The following is a 25,648-nucleotide window of genomic DNA, read 5'->3' on the forward strand; positions in this document are numbered from 1 at the left end:
CCAAAACTTTGGCAGCTTCTGCACTTTTTGTGAATTGTTTTACATCTCTGGCCCCTGCAAAACAAGCCCTTAAGAACTATTAAAGATGCTTTTTTGGCATGTCCTTGATCAGACCTCGTATGTTTGCACAGAAACTTCATTCAGATAATGTGAATGAAGAGAATAGAATATATGGTGTTACTCCACCAGCAGCTAGTGTGTGGTTATGTAGCACAGTGGCACATCAGCATCTACGGATGTCTGTGACTCCAAAAGAGATTACTCACCAAATGTTCCAATTTAAAAAGCCTTGTAGGTATGCATGTTAAAATAGAAAATATCTATATTCACCTATTAGGACACAACATCTAAAACTCTCTGTACAAATAAATTTGCGGGGAGTAGGATGTCTGGAGGGGGCTTTATAATTTCCAGGTTAGAATTGCAGTACTCTGGACACCACTGAGCATTGGAATACTGCAGCTGATGTTAGGAGCCAGAAGTCTAGAATCTGATTGCTGATTGGATTTTGAAATTAAGTAGAAGAATTGATAAAGCCTTGCCTGTGTTGGTCCTGCTGTATTTAGTGGCTTGTTTTATTTATTTTCTTTTTTTAGGTTGTTCATAGAGACCTGAAGCCTAGCAATATTCTTTATGTTGATGAATCTGGTAATCCAGAATCAATTCGAATTTGTGATTTTGGCTTTGCAAAACAACTACGAGCAGAAAATGGTCTTCTGATGACTCCATGTTACACAGCAAATTTTGTTGCACCAGAGGTAAATACCAGCATAGCTAATGCGCCTTGATATAGTTTGGTTGGATCTTTTTGTTAGGTGTTTATTTCATTCTTGTGTAACAAGTGAAATCACCTCGTAAACACTAAATATTTGAAATCTCGTTATTTTTGTGGCATAATCAGAGCATTTCTAAGCATTTTTTATCAGAAAATGTATTTGTCTCTCTTAGGTTTTAAAGAGGCAAGGTTATGATGCTGCATGTGACATCTGGAGCCTTGGTGTTCTACTTTATACCATGCTTACTGGGTAAGGGTAATTTTAGTTTGTTTTACTGTAGAATAGCAAGCCATTATAAAAAAAAATGTAGGCCCACTGTTGAACGTGTTTCTGTCAAAGCACTGATTAATCTTAATGTTGGCTTCACTGAGGGTAGAATGTGCTTTGCCTTTAGATTCCAAGTTTGCAGGGACTGATGTGAAAAATGCTTGGCTTCTCATGTTTCATCTATTTCAGGTGTTTAACTTCTGCTTTATGGTGATTTAGGAACAAGAATTAATCATTTCATGTGAAAAATAGCTGATTAAGCAGCATACAATTGCACAAATGACTGCAATGCATTGAAACATAATTGTGTACAAAGTTCAGCCAGTGGGTAATTTGAAATGACACAGTTAGGATATAAGCATATGATATTTATATATAAATATATATAAAACATAATAAATGAAATAGAGTTGCATTTATATATGCAACAGAAATTAATTGTTTGAAATCGGATGAATAATAAATTCATCTGTAGTTCCACAAGTTCAGAAGATAACGCACCTGCCAAATAGATTAACATTTCATACTGGATTATTCAAGATTGCCACTTTGGTTGACAGTTAACATCATCAGAGACATTTTGGTATTTTAAAATAAGTGACATTTGGTTTTAAATATATTTCTTTTTGTTTGTGGATATTCTGATAGCAGCAAGAATGCTTATAGTGAAGCAAGGAAAATTGCTGCACCTTCCTTCCTCTAGTATCAAAACAACATTTATTCTTTTTCAGACATGAAGTCTTCATGTTTATAACAGCTTGCTCTATTGCTTCACTAAAATATGAAGGCTTAAGGAATACTTTCTGTAATTCAGGAGCCACCAGTACTCAGACTGCTATAGGAATAATCTGGGTTTCATACCTCGTGTAGAGGGAATCCGTACAGTAAAAACAGATCTGTAGTCAGTGCTGTGCATTTTCACATGTTAAGAATCATCTATTTTTACAGCTGTTTGACTATCTGCTGTCTATAGTTGTTGAAATGGCTGAATATTATGATCAGATTTATTATAACTGTTGAGGTCCATGTTATGGAAGTTACTAACACTGAAATTGTTTGGTTAACTAGCTACACTCCTTTTGCAAATGGTCCTGATGATACCCCAGAGGAGATCCTGGCCCGAATAGGTAGTGGGAAGTTCTCTCTCAGTGGTGGTTATTGGAATACCGTTTCAGATACAGCTAAGGCAAGTACCTTTGTTTTGTGCTTTGGGGGAAAAGAAATGGTTTGCAAGATAACGTGTTGCTTATAATATATGTGTTATGTCATATATGATTAAGTTCCACCCATTATTATTGTTATTTTAAAGTACTGAACGACTCCTTTATGTGCCTAGAATTTTGTTTCCTATTCATGGTCCTTTCATGTTTCAACAGCATGTAGGAGGAAAAACAGGTGTGCCTTATACTGTAGCCATTAACAAATATCCTCAGAAACATAGTGCATTTTATCAGTATTCACGCACATGCGCAATCATCCATGATGAGAAATGCTGTAGTAAAACTTCATGTGGAAGTAGGACATTCAAAAATCATACAAATTAGTCTAAATAAGGATAATGAAAATATTAGGATATATGCTCCATATGCTCCACTGATTCAGGCTAGAAAAATTGCTTTTCACGTTTTTCTGTTTGGGTCAGTTTTTCGGCATTACCCAAAACGGTTTATCTCATACTCTTCCTTTAGGATTTCAGCAGTTTATTCTTTTAAGTACCTTAAGAACTTTTCATTGTTAATGATGGCATATCTACTTTTTTTACTGTGTTTGTACAGGATAAGGATTTTAGTTTAATTTTTTAGAAGTATGTTTTTCCAGCAAATAGACTCTAAACTTAAGTATGCGGTATCCTTTATGACCCTTCTGTGAAGCAGCAGCAACGTGCTAAAGTTTTCCCAAAAAGTCATTTACAGATCTTGTACTCTTTCTGGCTGATTGATTTCCAGTGTTTTCTAATGTAGTGTACTCATAACTCAATGATTTTCCTACAAATCATGTCATTCATTTGATTGATAAATCAGACTGTTAGAGTAACGTGTTTAAACTGATCTGGTAGCATCAGCTTTTTCTTCCTCCAGTGCCATTCTGCTTAGTTGTAGTTGGGGGTCTAGAATGAACCAAAACATGTCAGCTATGAAAAAATTCTATATTTGTTTTTAATGCTATCTTTATGTTCAAATTCTTAATTTTAAGTACAAAATAAATATTGTTTTATATGAAAATGTCTGCTATTGCTAACTTACATGATCTTAAATCCATTGGTAGTGAACTAAATGGGTTTCTCCACAAGTAATTGCTTATTGAGAAACTGTCAGCCTCTGGCCTGGACAGGTGCACACTCTCCTGGGTGGAAAACTGGTTGGATGGCCGGGCCCAGAGGGTGGTGGTAAATGGTGTGAAATCCAGCTGGAGGCCAGTGACAAGTGGGGTTCCCCAGGGCTCAGTGCTGGGTCCAGCCCTGTTCAATGTCTTTATCAATGACCTGGATGAAGGCATTGAGTGCACCCTTAGCAAGTTTGCAGACACTAAGCTGGGTGGAAGGGTCGATCTGCTGGAGGGTAGGGAGGCTCTGCAAAGGGATCTGAACAGGCTGGACCACTGGGCAGAGTCCAGTGGGATGAGGTTTAACAAGGCCAAATGCCAGGTCCTGCACTTGGGGCACAACAGCCCTATGCAGTGCTACAGACTAGGAGAAGTCTGTCTAGAAAAGCTGCCTGGAGGAGAGGGACCTGGGGGTGTTGGTTGACAGCAACTGACCATGAGCCAGCAGTGTGCCCAGGTGGCCAAGAAGGCCAATGCAATGGCATCTTGGCTTGTGTCCGAAATGGCATGACCAGCAGGTCTAGGAAGGTTATTCTCCCCCTGTACTCAGCACTGGTGAGACCGCTCCTTGAATCCTGTGTTCAGTTCTGGGTCCCTCACCACAAGAAGGATGTTGAGGCTCTGGAGCGAGTCCAGAGAAGAGCAACGAAGCTGGTGAAGGGGCTGGAGAACAGGCCTTATGAGGAACGGCTGAGAGAGCTGGGGTTGTTTAGCCTGGAGGAGAGGAGGCTGAGGGGAGACCTCATTGCTCTCTATAACTACCTGAAAGGAGGTTGTAGAGAGGAGGGTGCTGGCCTCTTCTCCCGAGTGGCAGAGGACAGGACAAGAGGGAATGGCCTCAAGCTCCGCCAGGGGAGATTTAGGCTGGACATTAGGAAATAATTTTTCACAGAAAGGGTCATTGGGCACTGGAACAGGCTGCCCAGGGAGGTGGTTGAGTCACCTTCCCTGGAGGTGTTTAAGGGACGGGTGGATGAGGTGCTGAGCGGCATGGTTTAGTGTTTGATAGGAATGGTTGGACTCGATGATCCTGGGGGGTCTTTTTCAACCTGGTTATTCTATGATTGTAGAGATGTCTATGCGTTAGCCTTACTGACTGACATCTGAAGTCATCTATAAAATATTATGCTACTGTATAAATGTTTTCAATATCTCGAGTATTGTATGTAATTCTCAATACCGTAATTAGAAAAAGATAAAATAGAAGTACTGTAACAAAGGTGAAAATCTTTTCAGGTGTCCAGAGCCTCTTCCTTGTAAAGAGACTAAATTAAATAGTGTTTCATCTCAGCAAAGTTGACTGACATGACAGACAAAAGGCATCATTTCATGGATGATACAAAGAAGGAAAGACTAATTCCTTTTTTCTCATATGATGATTTTATGAGGAAAATCACAAATAATTCAATTAATATATTCTGCAGAAGTTAAAAAACAAACAGAAATAAATAGATGTTTATGTGGTTCACAACTTAATTGTGAAACAACTGTGATAGATGTTTGAGAAGGAGGTGGCGCAGATAAAAAGATAAGCAGCAAAATTAGTTCAGAGAGGATGAAGTAAAAATCACTGAGGCCAGCAGGAGTGCTAAAATTCAACTTTCACCTTGCACAGTTGTTGAAATATGGTTAGATGCTGGGCAAATATGCAAAGGGAAGCATCATCGCTTTCCTCGATTTGTTCCCTTTTCAGTATTCATTTCCTACCTATCTGCTATTTGTCATTATTGAAAAAAAAATAGTACTGATGTAGTGGGGCCTTTACTCTAGCCCAGTGTGCATCATCTTATGTTTGTGCATTTTGCCTGACTTAATTGGATACTTTCCTGTTGTGCTACCAAGTACCCATTGGAGTCATATAATTAGAAAATATTGTGTTAGAACTGCTTGGCAGTATTTCAGCTGTTTCAAACTGACATTATGAACATATTTTTATACCACTAAAATCTTCAAGTTTGAACTGTAATATGTTTTAAAGTTGACATTTTACTTCTGTTTGCATTGACTGTTTTTATACTATTGATAGGACCTTGTTTCAAAAATGCTTCATGTTGACCCACATCAAAGATTAACTGCAGCTCAAGTTCTTAGTCACCCCTGGATAGTTCACTGTGATCAGTTGCCTCAATACCAGCTGAACAGGCAGGATGCTCCCCATTTAGTGAAGGTAAGTAGATATTTGTTAAGCTTACTGTTTAACCAAAATTAGTGTAAACAAAAGGATTTTTTTTTAAAAAAAAAAAAAGTGTTGTGGCATGTTTTTCCTCTAAATACTATTTAAAAGTTATGAGTGGGATTTGCACTAAGCCATAAAGTGATCTAGTAATAATATGTAATAGGATTTCATAAGAACCCAGTCATGGGGAATAAATCTAATACATTTGAAAGACTTTCATTTACTTAGGTTTCAAATTTATTGGAGTGACTTAAACTGGGAGGCTTAACTTCTTTAAGAAACCAACATAGAAGAAATTCTTCTGATAGTGAAAATGATGTCAGGTGACTGTAAGGGAGCTGAAAAATAGCTTAGGTAATTTTACCGTTTCAGGGGAGTTTAATCATCATTGACTAAAAGAGAAAACAGTATACTTAATCTTCACAGTATTAGTTAAAAAGAAGTCCAAAAGGCAACGTTAATTAATATGGTATCGCACTGTTCTATGTTCTGTCTGAAAGATGATCTGGTTTTAACCCTGATAACTTTTTTACTTAGAACAAGCAGAGAAAACAAAAATAATTCAAGTTCTACTTCTCTGTATTCCAGCCTGCATTCAATCCTACATCCTAGCGTCTCTGTCATGCAACATTAAAAGGCATCTGAAGAATATAATTAACACTCTCTGAGTCAGCTTTTAGAAGTTCCTGCCATCCAAAAACACAAGTAGAAAGAGGGGGAAGTTCTGATCCCACCTCTCACAACTTTCTAACTTTTTTTTTTTTTTGTGCTGAATAATGTGGGCGATTTTAAAATATTTTGTCAAAAACTGAAATGGTTGTACAAGCGATAAGCTGAGACAGTCCACCAATGGTGTATCATTCCCCAGCTATTTCACAAAGCATGGAGAGAGAACTTAAATTAGCGATCTGGTCTTGTTTTTTTTAAGCGAGGTAAAATTGCTTTGGATTGACCTGAAAACTATTTATACCCTAAAAAACATTCACTCCAAATGCTGTCAGTAGTTGAATAATGCAGTGGTATGTTTTTGTGTTGTCGATGAAAGTCGACTGGAAGTTAAAACTTGTTCAGAATCTCTGGTACTCAGCGCTATGTGTTCTCTAGTGTGTGTCTCAGTCATAACGTGAGTTTCCCCTCTGCCCCACAGGGTGCAATGGCAGCAACTTACTCTGCTTTAAACCGTAATCAGTCACCAGTTTTGGAGCCAGTCGGCCGTTCTACTCTTGCTCAGAGGAGAGGTATAAAAAAAATTACCTCAACAGCCCTGTGAAGTGACCTCAACCAGATATTTGGTACCATGGCATAAGATGATAGCACAAATTATGGCGACAGGTAGCACATATCTGACAGATACCTGCAAGCACACTCTGTCCCAGCTGGTACCTATAATGCTGCTGCTCCTGCTGCTGCTACTGCTTTCATCTATTCTCGCTTTAAACTGTTGATGGCAAGTTACTGATCTTACTGGAGCTTCAAATGGAGTGACAAGTGGAAACACAATGAAAACGATAATGTTCACGATTGAATAAACCTGAAGAATTACAAATGCCACCTCTGTCAAAATATACACTGAATAAAGCACTCTGCACCACATAGCATTATTTTTATAAGGAGTATTTTTTGTCCCCTACGATGTTCTTTGTTACAGGTAGAGATGGACAGTTTATGTTAAGCACTTAGCTTAAACAATCTGTTTATATTAGCACTATATACTTTGTGCCATCCAACATTTTGTATGTTTTTGTAAACAGGTCACAAGCAGTACACATTTCCGTGCTGTTTTCTTTAATGTATACATGCCTTGTTTTACTTAGATATTGTTAATCATTTTGACAATTAAGTCTGATTAAACAGTTCACCTGGATTTAATCAGTATCGTTGGACAGCTCTAAAAGAAGCCTGACTGTTAAACAGCTATTGAATGTAATACTATGAATATGTATTTCTCCTTGCCTATGTCTTTTCTACATTTCCATGTTTTTGATGCTGCATGTCATGTTATGAAAATCAGGATACTGTTTATAGTATTCAAAATTTAAACAGTGGATCTCTCACCATACTATATATACAATAGGTAATATAAACCAGAGAAAAGATATCTTGCTCTGTATCTCACTCTTGTCTTTTGTTCCCCCTCCATCCCTTTTTTTCTCCCATCTGATCTCTGGACTCAGGAATCATTGCTAAATACTTTCTGATAGAGGACATATCTATACTGTTTATTCTTACAATCCTTTGTTAATATTTTATCTCTATTCTGTGACTTTTGATTAAGCTGCAAAGGATTTGTTCAGTGAATGTTGGCATTATAAAGAAGAAAGGCAGCATTGAAGATAAAGCAGAAGATATTATCCACTAATAAGCAGAAGCCTACAAAAAATACTCATTGCAGTTGGAAAGCTGATGGATTTGATGTTCTGTCAGTTATTTCCTGATAATTTTAATGGACAGACAATGCAAAATGAGAGGAGAGTCATCCAGGGGTCATAATTTACGATAATTTACCATGAAAATAGCATTTTCCCAGTCAGGTAGAACAAAGCTGTTCAGAGCGAGCGTTCTTACTTTTCCCTGGATGGAAGTGTGTTTGTAATGAGGGTGAAAGTGACATTTTAAATACTAATATGAACTCCTAATTCACCTGGCGTCTCAGTGTCTTAAGTAATTTAAAGGCACATCTTGATGGCTAGTCTTGAAAGACCAAATTGCCCACATGAGAAGGTGCACTGGAATGTGTTTGAATTCGGTGAGTGTCCCACTCCACCAAAGTCGTATGCTACATCAACTCATTCCAGTTATGAAAGTGACTATTGGGTATTCAGGCTTTAATAACTATGGATCTGGGTGAGCAGCTGTCTGTGAACAACACAATTTAAAAACTAAAAGGTGCAATTTTTTCTCTTGCATAAGAAGATATTTTCTTGGTTTAGTGGTATTAAATTTCTTTTATGGTGATTAATTTGCTGGTCTCCCTGAAATCATTAAAGGTTTGTTGAAAGGGAGAATCATCTTAATGACCCCACAGATGTGCTGTAAATGAACAGGAGTGTGTTCCTTCTGCCACAAGTTTTTATGTTCATGAGGAAGCTTCCTTCATTAGGCTTGCAAAGGATCCCACTGTTATTGCCCTTAAAATTCTCTTGAATATTTAATCCATCATATATTTGTTAAGGAATTAGTTTTACAAACAAGATTTCTTAAATCACCATAGATCTCAAATTTGAGCACACAGCTCTTCCAAGCAATTAGCATTTTTCCTTTACTTGGTGCTTTAGCATTGACTTTAGCTCTACAGGCAGATGTGTCTACCCTTCCTTCAAGAAACATCGTTAACTAGAGGCAGAAAAGGCTTTTTTTTTTTTTTTTTACAGTCTGCAGTTCCAAAATAATTTAGTAAAATATTACATTTCAGAAAATGTATCTTCAGCTCTGTGAGCAATCACAAGTTGGGCTCAGCAAAATCTAGAAACCATACCTTCTGGAGTGGCTTTTAAATGTGTTTTTCTTAAGGTCATCATATCTAGTCAACAACCAAGATTTAAAACTGATTTTGTTGAAATAAAGGGATGACAGTACTTGCTTGTGTGTCAATAAGACCATTTCAGTTCAGGAAGGAGTTTCTCTTGTGTTCTCTGTGTGTGTACATAGAGGTACCTGGCAAAGGACAGACCAAAAAGAAGTAGTGTTGAGGTGCTTCACTAGTAGCAATATCTCTGTTAAAATAATAGAGAAGTACTTTCAGTAACTTTTGTCCATATTTTATGGCCCTCGAGCTCACTGGTGCTTAGTCAAATAGTGAAGCAAAGTTAACTGCTACATTTTACATATCTAGTGTCTCAAGCTGTTCATTTAGTTTAGACTTCACAGGTGTTGCTACTGTGTCATGTTTATAGCAGCACAGGATGAACATTTTAAATGCTAATAAAACAGGGCAGTTTAGCACACGCTGACTTGAACGTGTTGAACTCTAGATCCACTGTATTTTAAAGTTTCTTTCTAAACCAAGACATAAAGGGCCCATCTATGCAGGAGGGATATTTTACAGGCTAGGCTTATATGGGTTTATACACCTTGCCTCCTGTTTTGAATCCATGTTCACAACTTCTACCTTTATTTTTATGTTTTTGTAGCTGCAGTTAGAAGCTTGTAAAGAAATCCACACAATGCTTCAGTGAGTCTCAGCACCGTCCTGTTAGAATGCAACACCCTGTGTAAATTCATTGCTGGGCTACTGCTTGGCAGAGCAAGTGACTCTAGCATACACAGTCAGGGAGGATAAAAAGGGAACTGCAGATACCGATGAGTTTCCTCTATGTAGGCAATGACGGGGGAAGTCAATGTGAAATTACCGCTTGCTGTGCTTGAGACCATGAGAGAACAGAAGGAAGAGCGTAGTTGCAATACTCAATAAATGCCATCTCTACGTCCAGGAAGGGCAAAGTTCTTTATTCATAATCACTATAATGTTGAATGAAACTTAGAAGAAGTTTTTCAAGAGAATATTTAAAACTTTTTTCTAAAGAGACAAGGGCATAAGAAAATAGATTTACGTGTCTGGGAATTTTGTGTATGTGTGTTTTGCTTTTGTAAATGTGGTGTACCAACTAAAGCTGTGCTTTTCTATTATCGGAAGGAAAGGATTCAAAGTACGCTGGTCCTTACTAGGCAGCGATGGTTAACAGATGAATTTTCACATATGAAAATGATGTAAATGATTAGCTTTATCTTGATACTCTTGACCTAATCAAAGGGAAGTTGTACTTATGAGGGATGTAATTATTTTGCAACCTGGGGGGTGGGAGGGAGGAGTCTACTTAAAATGTTTTTAAAAAATTACAAAATCGCAGATAAAATATTTTTCTACAATTCTATACAATCATACTTTATACTAGTTTTCTCAGCATGGCATGTAAGTGAGTCTAAGGTACTGTTCCAGGAAATCAGTGGTATTGTACCTTGTTCTAGACCATTACAATAGCATCTGTTAGATGCTTGGCACTGCTGTCATAGAACTGAAATGCTAGTAAAAATGTTGTACTGAAAACTTTAAATGATTGTTTTATTCAGAGTCTGATCTAGGAAATGTTTCAATCATGCTATTAATGTGTAATTAGAACTGCTCCAGATGTAACTATGAACAGTTCTGGAAAGATACCATTGCTTGTACTCCTGTCTAATGGCAGGTTTTGTAGTCTTCAAAAGAAATTGAAATTTCTACTATGAATAAACTTTCAAACATGTTAAAAAAAAAAGTGGTTTGGTAAGTCATTTGTTCTGCCCTGTTATAAAAGTCGTTGTTTGCTCATCACTGAGAGTGAACTGCGTCTACAGCATGCTAAGTGTGCATTTCCAATCAGAATTTTTAATAAGCAAGTCTTTTTTTTGTTAAAATGTCACTCTATTACAGCACATTTAGTCAGATCACTGACTGTAAGGTAAATATGGAGCCCAAGAAAAAAAAAATTTGTATTCAGTGGATGCGACAGATCCAGTATATGACACAGTAAGACCAAAGTGCTGTAATATTGTATTTTAATACTCTGTAAAGACTATGGTCGACTGTAAAGGACAGCTTAAAGGGAGGCTGCTAAATAATACTTACAGTCCCTGCCTTGCTCTTGGGCATTGAAATTACAGGCGTATTTGTAATTAATGAACTTCTATGCATATAGTCTCACTTTTCAAATGTTTTAAGTACTCCGTAAAACAACATGCCTACGTGTTTCAGCAGCTCACGCAATTTGGAAGCTTACAGTGGTAATTCTTTTTAGCCTCTCAACCTGGAAAAGATGGAAGAAGTTGAAGTTTGCATAGTCTACATAAAATTGCAGTAATTGTGATAGAGAATACATGAGGAATGTGCCCACAGCGCTTGCTATGTGTACCAAACGAAAGCTATAAGAGGATATGAAAAGAGGTTTGTAACAGGCACAAGAAGCAAGAGCAAGGAGAAACGGCAGTGTTATCTCCCAAGTGAAATTCACCCCTTGGATCCGAGCCCTGTGCCCGCAGGGGGCTTTATCCTGCTTTCCTAAAGCCATTTTTAAATTGATTTTTAGAGTAAAGCGGGGAATATCTAAGCCTTGAAATCCTCTCAAAAGAAAGAAAAAGGGGTTGATATAACCTGAGATTCTGATGATGCTATTTTGCCTTACTTCAGCCTTTCCCATGCTCATTCCTTCCCATTTGCAACCATTTACCCCTCGTGTTCCTAACAACGCCTTTCCTCCCCTAGCGCCCTGAGGTTCCCCTGGGGTCGGTGGGTGGGCGCTCCCCCTTCCCTGGGTGGAGGGGTGAGACCTCCACCTGTTCCTTAATATCCACCACCAAAGCTCCTTGCAGTTCCCATGAGCTGCTGTTCCCAAAAAGCCGATATGGGGCTCCACGCCTGCCACAGGGAGCGGGGAGAGAGCAGTGGCTGCAGGCAGGGGACCTTAAAGATCATCTAGTTTCAACCCTCCTGCCATGGGCAGGGAGATCCCACTAGACCAGGCTGCCCAAGGCCCCATCCAGCCTGGCCTTAAACACCTCCAGGGATGGGGCATCCACAACTTCCCTTGTCAACCTGTTCCACTGTCCCACCACTCTCATGGAGAGGAAATTGTTCTTAATGTCTAGCCTAAATCTGCCCCTCTCCAATTTATACCCATTCCCCCTTGTCCTTTCACCACAAGCTTTCATGAATAGTCCCTCTCCAGCTTTCTTGTAGGCCCCTTTCAGGCACTGAAATATTGACAGTGAGATTGAATGCACCCTCAGCAGGTTTGCAGATGACACCAAGATGAGTGGTGCAGTTGCCAAACCACAAGGACAAGATGTCATCCAGAGGAACCTGGACAAGCTGCAGGAGTGGGGCTGTGAGAACCTCATGAGGTTCAACAAGGCCAAGTGCAAGGTCCTACACCTGGCTCAGGGCAATCCCCGTTTTCAGTACATGATGGGGAATGATGTCATTGAGAGCAGCTTGGGGGAACTGCTTGATGAGAAGCTCGACGTGAGACATCAATGCGCACTTGCAGCCCAGAAGGCCAATCATATCCTGGGCTGCATCAAAAGAAGCGTGGCCAGCAGGGCGAGGGAGAAGATTCTGCCCCTCTATTCCTCTCTTGTGAGACCTCATCTGGAGTACTGTGTCCAGTTCAGGAATCCTCAATGTAAGAAGGATATGGAGCTTTTGGAATGGGCCCAGGGGAGAGCTAGAAGGATGATCAGAGGGCTGCAACACCGCCTGTATGAGGACGGTCTGAGAGAGTCGTGGTTGTTCAGCCCGGAGAAGGCTCCGAGGAGATCTTATAGCGACCTTCCAGTACCTGAAAGGGGCAACCAGAGAGCTAGAGAGGGACTATTCATAAAGGCTTGTAGTGATAGGACATGGAGGAACGGGTATAAACTGGAGAGGGGCAGATGTAAACTAGACATAAGGAGAAATTTCTCCACCATGAGGGTGGTGAGGCACTGGCACAGGTTGCCCAGGGAAGCTGTGGCTGCCCCACCCCGGAGGTGTTCAAGGCCAGGTTGGATGGGGCCTCGGGCAGCCTGGCCTGGCGGGCGGAGTCCCTGCCCGCGGCAGGGGGCCGGAGCCTGACGGTCTTTACGGTTCCCCCGGCCCGGGCCTCCCACCCCGCCGCGGGGCCGCAGAGCCGCCCCCTCCCTGCCGGCCGCTGCCCGCCCCGCGCTGCCTCCGGCCAATCGCGCGGCGCCCCCGCCCGCCGCGACGCCCAATGGCGGCCGGGGCCGAGGCGCGGGCGGGGCCGCCGGGGTGGGGGCGCTGAGCCCGCCCGCGCGCCAGGGGGCGCTCGCGCGTCTCGATCGGCGCCAGCGCCCGGAACGCACGAGTCCGCCCGCAGCCCCGGCCCCGCCGCTTGGATCCCGCCCGCCGCCTCCTCCGTCTCCTCTCGGGCGCCGCCTGAAGCCGCCACCGCCACCGACCTTTCCCGTAGCCCCTCCGCGGCGCCATGCCCAAGAATAAAGGTGAGGGTCCCTCCGGGCCGCGCCGGGGGGGGGGGGGTGTTGGGGCGCCGGGGCAGGGGGTGGGGGAGCAGAGCCGGGCCCGGGCCGCCCCTCCGCGCGCGCCGCCGCCGCCACCGCTCACGTGGGCGCCGCCCGAGCGCGCGCCCCGCTGCCCCCGCGGCGCTTCCGGGCTGCGCGCGGCCCAGGCGAGGCCTCGGCCGCCCCGGGGCGGGGGAGGGGGAAGCGGGGTCGGGGTGTGCGGCCCCCGCCGTGCCCCCTGGAAAGGATGAAAAGAGAAGGGGCCCGGGAGGGAGAGGGAGCTTCTTAAGGGGTGGACGGGGAGCCCGAGCGGCGCTTCGGCGTCTTCGTCCCGCGGCCACGTGTGTGCCCTTTAAAAAGGGCAGCTTCGCGTGGAGCGGCAGCTTCGCTCGGAGTGTTCCAGGGGTTTCAGCGCTGTTATTCTGCTCTGTGCTTATCCCGCCGTTATTTGTGAGGAATTTGGTAGCAGCGACCACCAAACCTGAAAAGGGTGATGTGCAACTCCTTGTTGAAGGCAGCTGTCGTAGAATCACAGAATGGTTTGGGTTGGAAAGGATCTTAAAGCCCATCCAGTTCCAACCCCCCCTGCCAAGGGCAGGGACACCTCCCACCAGCCCAGGCTGCTCGAGGCCCCATCCAGCCTGGCCTTGAACACCTCCAGGGATGGGGCAGCCACAGCTTCCCTGGGCAACCTGTGCCGATGCGTCACCACCCTCAGCACGAAGAAATTCTTCCTAATGTCTGATGTAAAGCTTCCCTCTCCAATTTAAAGCCACTCCAGAGCAACCAGAATGTGTTAAATAATGGAGGCTCTACTCTTTAAATTATTATGTTCAAGGAAGGCCAGGTTGGATGGACCGTGTGCAGCCTGATATAGTGGGATGTGTGCTTTCCATCAGAGGAGGGTTGGAACTTGGTGATCTTTGAGGTCCTTTCCAACCCAAGCTATTCTATTATTCTGGTCAGTTAAAAATGTAGAGCTAAAAATATTTAAAGCAAGCAAAAAAACTTACATCTGGATAAGATACTCAAAACAGCACAAAAATCCCCAAAGTGTGATTGTTTCATTCACTGTATTCGGAGAGAATAACACATGCCTTCCCCTCCCCTTTAATTTAGGTAAAGGAGGTAAAAACAGACGACGAGGTAAGAATGAGAATGAATCAGAAAAAAGAGAACTGGTCTTCAAGGAAGACGGGCAAGGTGAGTTTTTAACTCTGGTATGGCAGTGCCATTGTTTTCAGTCAGATGATGTAAGGGACGTGCATTGGAAGTTGATACACAAATGTCTGAGAGTCCGAGAAGTACAAAGTTATTGTGGAATAAAGACGGGTATTCTTAATGGGGTTGTGTTTGAATTCTAAATGGCACGTTGAGTGTAGGAGGAAGACATTACGAAAAGGGAAGTTTTGAAATAGCATCACCCCTTAAGAATGAAGCCTGCTGCTCCTTAGCCTTATTGTGAATCTGTGTGTAATACAGTGTGTGTGTAACCATCCCCCAGAAATCCCTCCAATTGCTCTGTGTAAGGGTCTGTAAGCTGATGTAGTTCAGTGTTGCCAGGGGTTGGTTGTTGTCTCTTGGATGCCCGGTCCTGCTTTCTTCTTATACCAACTGTAACATCTCTTGGATCCTTTGATGAGCCTTCTGAAGCCAGTGACCTGGCAGAATAATATATCTCGATGTTCTTCCATGGTTCCCTGATGGCTTGGTTCAATTGGCCCATGGGTTGGGATGTCTGACAATTACTGAAACGTGAACAATAGGTGAGGTCCTTACTTGGGTGTTGTCAGGTAAAGTAAGCCACAGCAGTGTTCAGCTGGAGGGTGATGACTAGGATTCCTCTCTCCATTGCCTTTTGGTGACAGTGAGCTCACCTCTCTTTTGGCTTACATTATCTCGCGTGTCACTCTCTTGTGGTTGCTCACATATATGCGAGTGCTTACGTACTGACCTAATCAGTGGCTTTGTTAGAAATACAGGAAAAGTACTGACTTAATTCTCTGTAAAAGGAGAGACCTTTTTTTATTATTTCCAGGTGAGAGTGACTCCACCATTTCCCTGGGCAGCCTGTTCCAGTACTTGACAAACCTTTCAGTGAAGACATTTTTCTTAATATCCAATCTAAACCTCCACTGGTGCAACTTGAGGCCATTTGCTCTTCTCCAATCACCTATCACTTGGGAGAAGAGACCCAACACCCACCTCACTACAACCTCCTTTCAGGCAGTTGTAGGCAGGGATAAGGTCTTCCCTTGGCCTCCTTTCCTCCAGGGTAAACAACCCCCGTTCCCTCAGCTGCTCCTCACAAGACTTGTTCTCCAGCCCCTGCACCAGCTTCATTGCCCTTCTCTGGACACGCTTTAGCAGCTCCATGTCTTTCTTGTAGTGAGGGGCCGAGAACTGAACACAGTGTTCAAGGTGCAGCCTCATCAGTGCTGAGAACAGAGGCGCAATCACTTCCCTACTCCTGCTGGCCACACCGTTTCTGATACAAGCCAGGATGCCTTGCCCACCTGGGCACACTGCTGCCTCACATTCAGCTGCCTGTGGACAGTCACCCCCATGTCTTGTTCTGCCAGGCAGCTTTCCAGCCACTCTTCCCAAGCCTGTAGCGTAGCACGGGGTTGCTGTGACCCAAGTGCAGGACCTGGTACATAGGCCATAGCCCATCAATCCAGCCTGTCTAAGTCCTCCTGTAGAGCCATGCTGCCTTCCTGCACAACTGGGTGTCACCTGGGAACTTACCAAGGGGGTGCTCAATCCCCTCATCCAGATCATGGATGAAGATATGAAACAACTGGCCCAAATACTGAGCCCTGGGGAAGAGAACCTGTGACCTGCCACCCACAGGGTTTAACGCCACTCACCACAGTTCTCTCGGCTCATCCATCCAGCTGGTTTTTTACCCAGTGAAGAGTACACCCATCCAAGCCATGAGCAGCAAAGAAACATTATTCTCAATTAATATTCTCATGTGGTCTGTTGGACTATCTAGCTTGTGCTAAGGAAAGATTTTGGAATATTGAAGTGCAGCTCCAGCTAATTGAGAAAAAGTTTTTTCCTGGTGAGGATGGGTGGTCAGGCAATGTTATAATTTTTGCGAGCTCTATTCTTTTTAGTTAAATGATAATTCATTGTGCTGCAAGCTTCAATAGTGGATGTGAAGTATTTCAGTAGTGATTTCTGGAACTCAACGAGGGAAGATTAAATACAAGGTGAGATATTGAGGGTGGATGTTGGAGAGAAGCTTCATAGTTTTCAGCTGAATCCTGTCACTTGTCTTTCAGTTTCTGACAACATCAGAACTTGCCCTTTCAAGAACAGCATCTTTTTCCACAAAGCCCCTGCAGAAGGGATTCAGAGTATCCATGGGGTATATGGGATGCACATCTTTCTCCCCTCCTCCTAATGATCACATGAGATTTTGTCCATCAGGACAGGCGTTGTGATGCTGTCATAAACTTTCAAACTCTGAATGTGACTTTATAGCAGTAAGCATTTCAGCAGGAACAAAAGGAGGGATACAACCAGAATGAGGATGTTTGAAAATGTTAACATCAACAATGTTACAAAAACTGATACATTCAGCTGCCTGCATGGCTGATCAAAGCTTCTCTTGGCTGTTCATCTTTGATAAAATGTTAACAGCAAATTTTGGTTACCATGTCAGAAGTTATTGGTTGTTTTACAAAGCTATGTTTGTTGAGCAGCTTTGCTGTGATACTGTCTCTTTCAGAATACGCCCAGGTGATCAAGATGCTGGGCAATGGCAGACTGGAGGCGCTATGTTTTGACGGTGTGAAGAGGTTATGTCATATTAGAGGGAAACTAAGAAAAAAGGTAATTCCGAGCCACTGCAGTACAGAGCAGTGGCATTATGTGTGATGCATGATTGTAAAAATGTACGTGTAGCTTGTTACAAAAGTTAATATTTCTACTGTACCTTAAACTTCTTTTTTTGATAGCAAATTTGTTTGTTCTTCTGTTTGTATTGCCGACACAAAAATAGGCAGTCTTTGACTTTTGAGTGGCATGTGTAGTTGAACAGCTGACTTTGGATGTCTGTATTTCAGGGAATATTTTTTGACTGCTTATGAAATCCTGTTTTTTCACATTCTAGACATTTTTATGTAATATTGAAAAGCTCTCTTAACTGCAGATGGAGAACTTGATATTTGTGTGTGTTTTATGTGAGACTAAAGCAGTACTTACCTTAGCAGAACTTTTGTTAACATGAAGACTGACACCTAGCATAGGAAATAAAGGTGCAAGAGCGTTGTCCAAGGCCACTATTTAGGTATGCTGTTTCCCAAAACGGGATACAGGTCTACGTGTTTGCATTCTTAACTTTGCAATATTTGGTTGGTGTCCCTTCTTGCCCTTGTCAGATGTTACAGCTTTCTAAACTATGCTGGTGTGTGGTACAGAGGAGGTCCTCTCAGATAGTCTGTTCCCAATAAAAACAGGCGTTCTCTGTGTTCATTCTGGATTGTTCCACCTGTCTGGATTTGGTGACCAGTGAACGCACGTATCTTGGTATCAGTGTGAGCGCTGCTAGCTGCAATAAACTCTTGAAGGTAATGGAGAACATGTTGAGAGAAATGCTAGGTGCTGCAGAATTCATTTCTTGTTACAGAAAACATCACTTCTCTTCCTCATGTCCAAAAGAAAGGAAATCTCAACTGAAATATATTTCATTTCCAGAAAATCAAGCTGTTACGGGAGAGAACTATCTTGTGCATTTTAATTAGCATGTCCTGTTTTGCAGGCTGCTGGCTTTGGTTTGTCTGACAGCATAGTTAGTTACTAGAAATAGCTCCATTTGTTTTCATGTGCTCTTCACTGTGCTTGTCCATCAGCAAACTTCATCAGGTTTTTGTTTCATTTTTGCCCTTCTGGAGCTCAGTTCAGAGTGGTGAATTGATGCATTTCTTCTTTTCTCAAGTTATGACTTGGTAACCACCTTGCTTGCTATAGCTTTTCAAAGATGTTTGATTTAGCGATAGCTCTGTAACTTGTGAAATAATATTATCTATGAGTATTTATGACCTTGATTTTGCTGTTAAAATATGCAATTGGGTATTTCCTGTTTACTGGTTAGGAAGTGAAAATGAAATATCTCTAGTGAAATATCTCATGTCTCTCATTAAACCTAAATGGGCTGTTTGACTCATGTTATGCAACAAAAATTGAATTCCTGCAATATAACATGTTTTCTGTTTCAGGTTTGGATAAATACATCTGATATTATATTGGTCGGCTTAAGAGACTACCAGGTAAGAATTCAGTGTAATTTGCCTATGAAGAATATCTTATAAAACTCTCTGTTTAATGTTGAATTGCAGTAGGTATCATGAGAAATTCATAGAATCAGAATGGTTTGGTTAGGAAGGGACCTTAAAGGTCATCCAGTTGCAACTGCCCTGCCATGGGCAGGGACACCTCCCACTGGCTCAGGTTGTGCAGAGCCTCATCCAACCTGGCCATGGACACCTCCAGGAAAGAGGCATCCACGACTTCTCTGAGCAACCCGTGCCAGTGCCTGATCACCCTCACAGTATGGGTGTGAGCCATCTAACTTTCTTTGACGTTGTATTTAGTTATGCTAAACCATGACTTTTAGTTTCCTTGTGTTACAGAAAGATTGTCATGAGTAGATGACAAATCCTGGGTGAACTAGTTCTTCTAAACTGTACCCTGAGACTCTGTGAGTGGAAGGGCTTATTGACATCACACCTGACCATTTTTTTCCAGGCGTAGCTATTTGATACTTGGATCCTGTGATATAAGGGAGGTTGAGCCAAGCACCAAACATTTGATGGTGGACAGTACGGTGGATAAGAAACTGGTTGGAGGGTCATATTCAGAGAGTAGTGGTCAGTGGCTTTAAGTCTGGATGGAGATCCATGTCTAGTGGTGTCCCTTAGAGGTCCGTACTGGGACCGGTGCTGCTTATTGACAGCAAGATTGAGTGCAGCCTGAGCATGTTTGCAGATGACACCAAGCTGAGTGGTGTAGTTGCCACATTGGAAGGACGGGATGTCATCCAGAGGGACCTGGACAAGCTGGAGAGTGGGGTTGTGAGAACCTCATGAGGTTCAACAAGGCAAAGTGCAAAGTCCTACACCTGGGTCAGGGCAATCCCTGTTTTCAGTGCAGAATAGGGGATGATGTGATTGAGAGCTGCCCTGCAGAGAAGCACTTCGGGTGCTGGTTGATGAGTAGCTCAACATGAGCTGGCAATGTGCGCTCGCAGCCCGTGTCCTGGGCTGCATCAAAAGAAGCGTGGCCAGCAGGGTGAAGGAGGTGATTCTGCCCCTCTATTCGTCTCTTGTGAGACCTCATCTGGAGTACTGTGTCCAGTTTGGGAATTCCCAACGTAAAAAGAATATGGAGCAGTTGGAATTGGCCCAGAGGAGGGCTAAAAGGATGATAAGAGGGCTGCAGCACCGCCTGTGTGAGGACGGTCTGAGAGAGTTGTGGTTGTTCAGCCCGGAGAAGAGAAGGCTCCGAGGAGATCTTATAATGACCTTCGAGTACCTGAAAAGAGTCTACAAGAAAGCTAGAGAGGGACTTCATAAAGGCCTGTGGTGATAGGATGAGGGGGAACAGGTATAAACTGGAGAGGGGCGGATTTAGACTAGACATAAGGAGGAATTTCTTCACCATGAGGGGTGGTGAGGCACTGGACCAGGTTGCCAAGGGAAGTTGTGGATGCCCCCTCCCAGGAGGTGTTTAAGGCCAGGTTGGATGGGGCCTTGGGTAACCTGATCTGGTGGGGCAGGGATCTGGAACTGGGGGATCTTTAAGGTCCCTTCTAATGCTAACTATTCTATGATTCTATTTTATTGTGATAATCAGAATTTTTGGTAATCAGTGTTTTGGAGCCTTGATGTTTAGGCTTAAGAAGGCAGTTCATCAGTGATCATTTTCTCCTTAAATTTCCAGAAATGGAGTAGCATAATTTTACCTAACATAAAGGTCAATGGGAAAAATTTTTCACATTTTCTTTAGGTAAATATCTTTCCATGAATGTTAGTGTTGGGTCATCAGCTGTTTCAAGATAGATTCTGCTTCTGAAGCTTACGTTAGCATTGTAAAACACTTAAGATACTGTCATTTAATATATATAGTAAACTATTTTAAACTGAGCAGTTTTGACACTTTCTGACCACCAAACACCTCACTATGTATGTTCACTGAAGGAAGATTAGTTTCAAAGGCACGAAACCGAACTTCTCAAATTACTTATATTAGGAGAAAATTAAGTTATTGCCTAGAAGAAAGGAAGATATTTTACAAATGAACATTTTTTTACTTCACATTGAAAGGAACTGGAGGAGAAGGAGGAACAAGATATTCTTCTGTAAAGTTTATAGATGTTATTCTTCCATAAATAAAATAGGTGTTACTAGTCTGTTAAGCTTAATAGGGAGGTTTTTTCCTTCATAGATAACTAATAAATTCTAATTAATTCTTACTTAGGATAACAAGGCTGATGTTATTCTAAAGTACAATGCAGATGAAGCCAGAAGTCTGAAAGCGTATGGGGAGCTTCCAGAACATGGTAAGAATCTTCACTTCAAATATCAAGTTCATATTGGGCAGGAATATTCAATCTATCTTGACTTGGTGTGAGTGCGTTTCTTAACTTCTCTGAATTCCTTTTTAGCTAAAATCAATGAAACAGACACATTTGGTCCTGGAGATGATGATGAAATCCAGTTTGATGATATTGGAGATGATGATGAAGATATTGATGATGTAAGTAGTAAATATATATTTTGTATCATATGCTTGAAACTATCATCTTTGGCAATAAGCTGTCTTTGCTTGTTTTAGAGCAAGTAAAATAATACATTAATATTCAGGATAGCTCACCTTCTCAGAGACTGCTTCAGAAAGTGGTGTGTTTGTATGCATGCCAGCTTTCTATTCTCTTCTGTCCTACAACCGTTCTCTAGTTGACTTCTAAACAGCCTAGTGTCACACTTTTAAAACATACAATGGACATCAGCCTTCTCGTTACCCTTAAGGTGCCTAAAAGAAAATCAAAAGTCACGTGACCGCAAAAACGTAGAGTTCTGTAGCAGCATCCATTCAAATGATTGTGTATGTGTACGTATATGCATTTGTGTGTGTTTGCGAGGAGTTGCAGTTACGTGAGTTGACCACATCAGGGATGTATCTGGGTATATTCATATTGAAGGAACAATGTAGCCCTCGGTACTGCTCTCTGAAGCATAAGCTTTTTACAACCTGCTGGTGGTAGAAACCCAAGTGAATGATACAGGAAGGTTTAGCAGAGTAGTAGGATTTCCTCGCATTCCCTGCACAGCAGACTAGGAGTTTTCAGGGAGCAGGCACAAAGATTGATGGGTCCCTGTGCCATGTAGGGCAGCTGTGGCTGCTTCAGTCGAGGCAGGATGAGTCGCACACTGCTGATGCAAACAACAGTGGACACCAACTGCTGAAACAGGTCACAGGTTGTGTAGGTGTTTTGGCAGATTGCATAAACACATGTGCGTTCCACCTTTCTGATTCCTCTGTAATTTTAACAACCTCAATATGCAATAATAACTACAGAAATAATTGAGGGATTTGTGGCTTTAAAAAACAAAGACGTTCATGTCTCCATTTTTGTTAACAGAAAAATCGTAAAAAGCTTAGTCGTTACTAAAGTTCACTGTAGTCCTGAATTGTCAGATTGTCACAATGAGTTGTGTTAATGCTTATCACAAAGCCCTAGTAAGTGAAAATGCACGCTCTTAAATTGTGGTAGTATAATTGTTCAAATTCTATAGTAAATTGCAGAAGTAGAATCTGCTGTGAAATGTTTTCTAAGATGATGCGCTTTATTTTGTAGTGGAGAGAGCAATGTGTGCAGGGTCAGCTGGCTAAGAGGATAAGTTGTAACTTACACAGACAGTGAGTTGAGTTAATTGGATAGGCTGTTCTAAGTATATTATTATGTTTTAATTCTTCATCTTTTTAGTCCCCTCTCTGTCTGAGTTGCCACTATAGCTGATACTCTTTAAGAGCCTACATTATTTTGACTTCTTCGAGGTTCTCAATATATCTAATTAGGTCAAATACTTTAAAAGTATCAATATCTTGATTAGTTTTTCTTCAGGCTTTGGAAAATTGCACTTTGGACCAGTCAGTGGTTGAGCTTACTGAAGATTTAGCCTTCTGAGGCTAGAAACACTTTCTAGGACTGCATGCTTTTAATAATAATGCTATTGTAGGGCATCTAAGTAATAAGTAGGTGTAGGAATATTGAAATAATAAAATCTGCAAACTAATGGATCTTTGTGTGGTATAATGGATTGAAGTGAGCAACTATGATTGTTTCTAAGCTTCTTTCAGATATGCAATATAATATTAATATCTTGCTTTAAGAAAGAAAAAGACATAAAATGTGAATAGCTTTCTGAGGATCATCCTAGTCCTACCTAGAATGAAGTGTGGCTTCAAAGGTGATGGTTAATGGGAAAGCCTTGGTGGAACCTTTCTTTTATTGTTTATGTTAGAAAAATGAGTAGAAAACCAATCATTTGCCACCAAATTAATTTGGATGGGGAGTTAACCTTAAACTCTGTTTTGTTTTTGAGAATCACGAGCTGGTTTGTCTGTTTGTCTACTACTTATGCATAATTAGATTGGCAGAATTGCTCACCTGCCTACCTACGGTGTTGTAACAGTAGTGGTGGGGACGTAAGGGAGAATAATTTTTCACATGTTATGAAAACAGGATATGAGCTGAGGCAAAAACATTGCTGTACGGAGTTTAGGAAGTCTCCTATTTAACTGTAAAAATGGCTTAAAGGCAGCATTGCTTGATGAAAAATGCCTATGAATTAAATACATGATGTGGTGTTTTTGCTTTTCAGATCTAATTTGGAACAGAGGTTTACATTCCGACTTTTTTCCTCCAAGGATTGTTCTACATTGATATTTCGATTATTTTTGGGGTGAAGTCCCTTTCTTTAAAGAAGACTGAAAATTCTTGGTAAAGAGTGTAGTTTGTTACATCAAAAGGATTTATTTTCAATGTTTGTTTTAAAGTATTTATATTCTTTAGAAATGGATAATGCTGGATTACGCAAAGGTTCAATGAAATGCCACAAATATTTTCTCTCTTCACCAATTAGAGCTTTTACCACTGGATGTAAGTGAAACATGGTGACATGGGCTATAAAAGACTGCATTTTTCCCTATTCTGCTTTCATCACTACAATTCCAGTTAAACTTGTGTTTTGAAATAAAAATTGTTTACCCTGTAATTATCATGGATTTTGATTAAATACAAATACCCAGTTCAGATTAGTATCAAATCATACTATGCAGTGTCTGTCCTTATACCCCTTGCCTTGTTGTTAACTTTAAAAAGATTTTGATAATATAAAAGGAAGGCAGATATCTGCATTTAAATTCATAATGCATGATGAATCTGCTTTTCGTGTCTAGTAGCATGCTGCTATTTTTATACTGATTTTGATAATTAAAAACACTCATTATTTCAAAGATGTAAATTTGCCACAGTGGAGGAGTAGGAGAGAAGTAAAGATAAAAACTAAGCAGCATCTCAGATTTGCAGTTGCTGAAAACTGTCTTGTACTCGTAGTTCTTCGGTGTTGTAAGTACAGTAGGCAGAAAGTGAACACTGGGTGGCACCCAACTTAACAGGGATACATTAATACAAAACATTAACAGTTGTTTGTACTGAAAAATACATTAAATAGTTTTTCCCCAAAGTGAACGCTTAACATTCTTGATATGTTAAACATGTAGACTATTTTTACATTATAGAAAAAGTTATGTTAAGAGTAGAATTTTATTTTAATCTTGAATTGTAAGGTGCAACATTAAAGCTTACATGAACTTCAAACAACAGTATAAATGAGAAAATAAATTTGTGTCAAGTGTAGGAAAAGAATCTTTCCTCCAGAATAAATTACTGAAACAAACTAATGGAAAGGTTCTTCTCCACCTTCAGACTGGAGAGTCAGTTAAGAAGTTGAATAAAGACTTAACATCATCACGCAAATATTATTTTGTGGTAAGCTTAGTTTCTTTGTCTTCAATTATGTATTTAATAGCTCTGAAAGCAGGTTAATGGAAAACTTTTGTGCCATAAACAAAATCTGATTCTTGACACTTGTATTCGTTATACAGTCTTTTTGGTATGATGTAAAGTGACAACCCCAATAGATAAAAACAAAATGGCTTTAAATGTGGAGTGGCCTCATTGATTTATATGATTTTTAAGGAGTTCCATGCTAGATTTGAAATTCCAGAGCTTTTGCAAAAATGTCTTCTCTTTTACTTTTTTTTTTCCCTCACATGGATCTGGTATCTTACTCCAGGGATAACAGTTTCATAGTGTTAAATAATTTTACCAGATGTTTCATGGGTTTTAAATATTTGTTGTAAAAATGTTGGGGAAAAGATACTACCAGTACAGCATTCTTACTTCCCTTATCTTAAAGCAAATGCAAGATAGTATATCTTTGTATGGCTACAAAGTTCAATTGTGAAGCAAAATAAATGCTGTCATGTTTCAGAACAAGGTTTTATAAACTATTCCCTAGCTGGTTTCCTCATGTTATTAAGCAGACTATGAGCAGCTCTGAAAATGCTTAAAAGCTCTCAAAACCAATCTTGAGGTTCAAGTGCCAAACATGTCTGTTCTTTTCAGTTGTGCTAGCAGAAAGGTTAATGATTAAATTGCAGTGAATGTTTACTGGAAAGATAGTATGGAAGTTATACTTGCCAAACTCAGTCTTGTACGTGTGGGGAGAATGAAGTCCATAGTCAGCAGCAAGGATACAAAGGAATACACTGTAGTTGTAAGGAACTTATGTCACTGTACCAGAGTTCTCCAGTATAACTGAGACTTCACCCATGGGACAAAGGTGAAACTTCCTGGCAGAATTGGTTATGGTTTGCCCTGAGGTACCTTCCAATCTTTATTGTTCCTGGGCAATTGTCTGGCTTAGCCTGAGATCAGCAGAGTTTGTAAGGAAATTTCCTATTTAACTGTTATATCCCTATTAATGCTCTGCCTCCAAGTGGTGTGGTTTCTACTTACATGCTTGGCTGCATTGCCTTT

At 41.1% G+C, this 25,648-nt stretch overlaps 2 protein-coding genes across 3 annotated transcripts in view; both read left to right on the plus strand.

The window, feature by feature from the left end:
- RPS6KA3 (ribosomal protein S6 kinase A3) overlaps positions 1-10,793 on the plus strand; it is a 77,744-nt gene extending 66,951 nt beyond the window's left edge. For both annotated transcript variants that reach the window (XM_069874091.1, XM_069874083.1), the window contains exons 18-22: positions 597-758; positions 949-1,025; positions 2,112-2,229; positions 5,392-5,532; positions 6,689-10,793. In XM_069874091.1, coding sequence (XP_069730192.1) covers positions 597-758; positions 949-1,025; positions 2,112-2,229; positions 5,392-5,532; positions 6,689-6,811 — 621 coding nt within the window. In that variant the 3' untranslated portion in view covers positions 6,812-10,793. The remainder of the gene's footprint in view (positions 1-596; positions 759-948; positions 1,026-2,111; positions 2,230-5,391; positions 5,533-6,688) is intronic.
- Positions 10,794-13,354: 2,561 nt separating this feature from the next.
- On the plus strand, positions 13,355-24,769 carry EIF1AX (eukaryotic translation initiation factor 1A X-linked). Its single transcript, XM_069874250.1, has 7 exons — positions 13,355-13,512; positions 14,650-14,733; positions 17,270-17,373; positions 18,759-18,809; positions 21,019-21,100; positions 21,206-21,297; positions 23,427-24,769. The coding sequence occupies exons 1-7, from the start codon at positions 13,497-13,499 to the stop codon at positions 23,430-23,432; spliced, it is 435 nt and encodes a 144-aa protein (XP_069730351.1). The 5' UTR covers positions 13,355-13,496; the 3' UTR covers positions 23,433-24,769.
- Positions 24,770-25,648: the final 879 nt, after the last annotated feature.

This window comes from Phaenicophaeus curvirostris, chromosome 1 (genome assembly GCF_032191515.1).
Source record: "Phaenicophaeus curvirostris isolate KB17595 chromosome 1, BPBGC_Pcur_1.0, whole genome shotgun sequence".
In the NCBI taxonomy this organism is placed as follows: domain Eukaryota; kingdom Metazoa; phylum Chordata; class Aves; order Cuculiformes; family Cuculidae; genus Phaenicophaeus; species Phaenicophaeus curvirostris.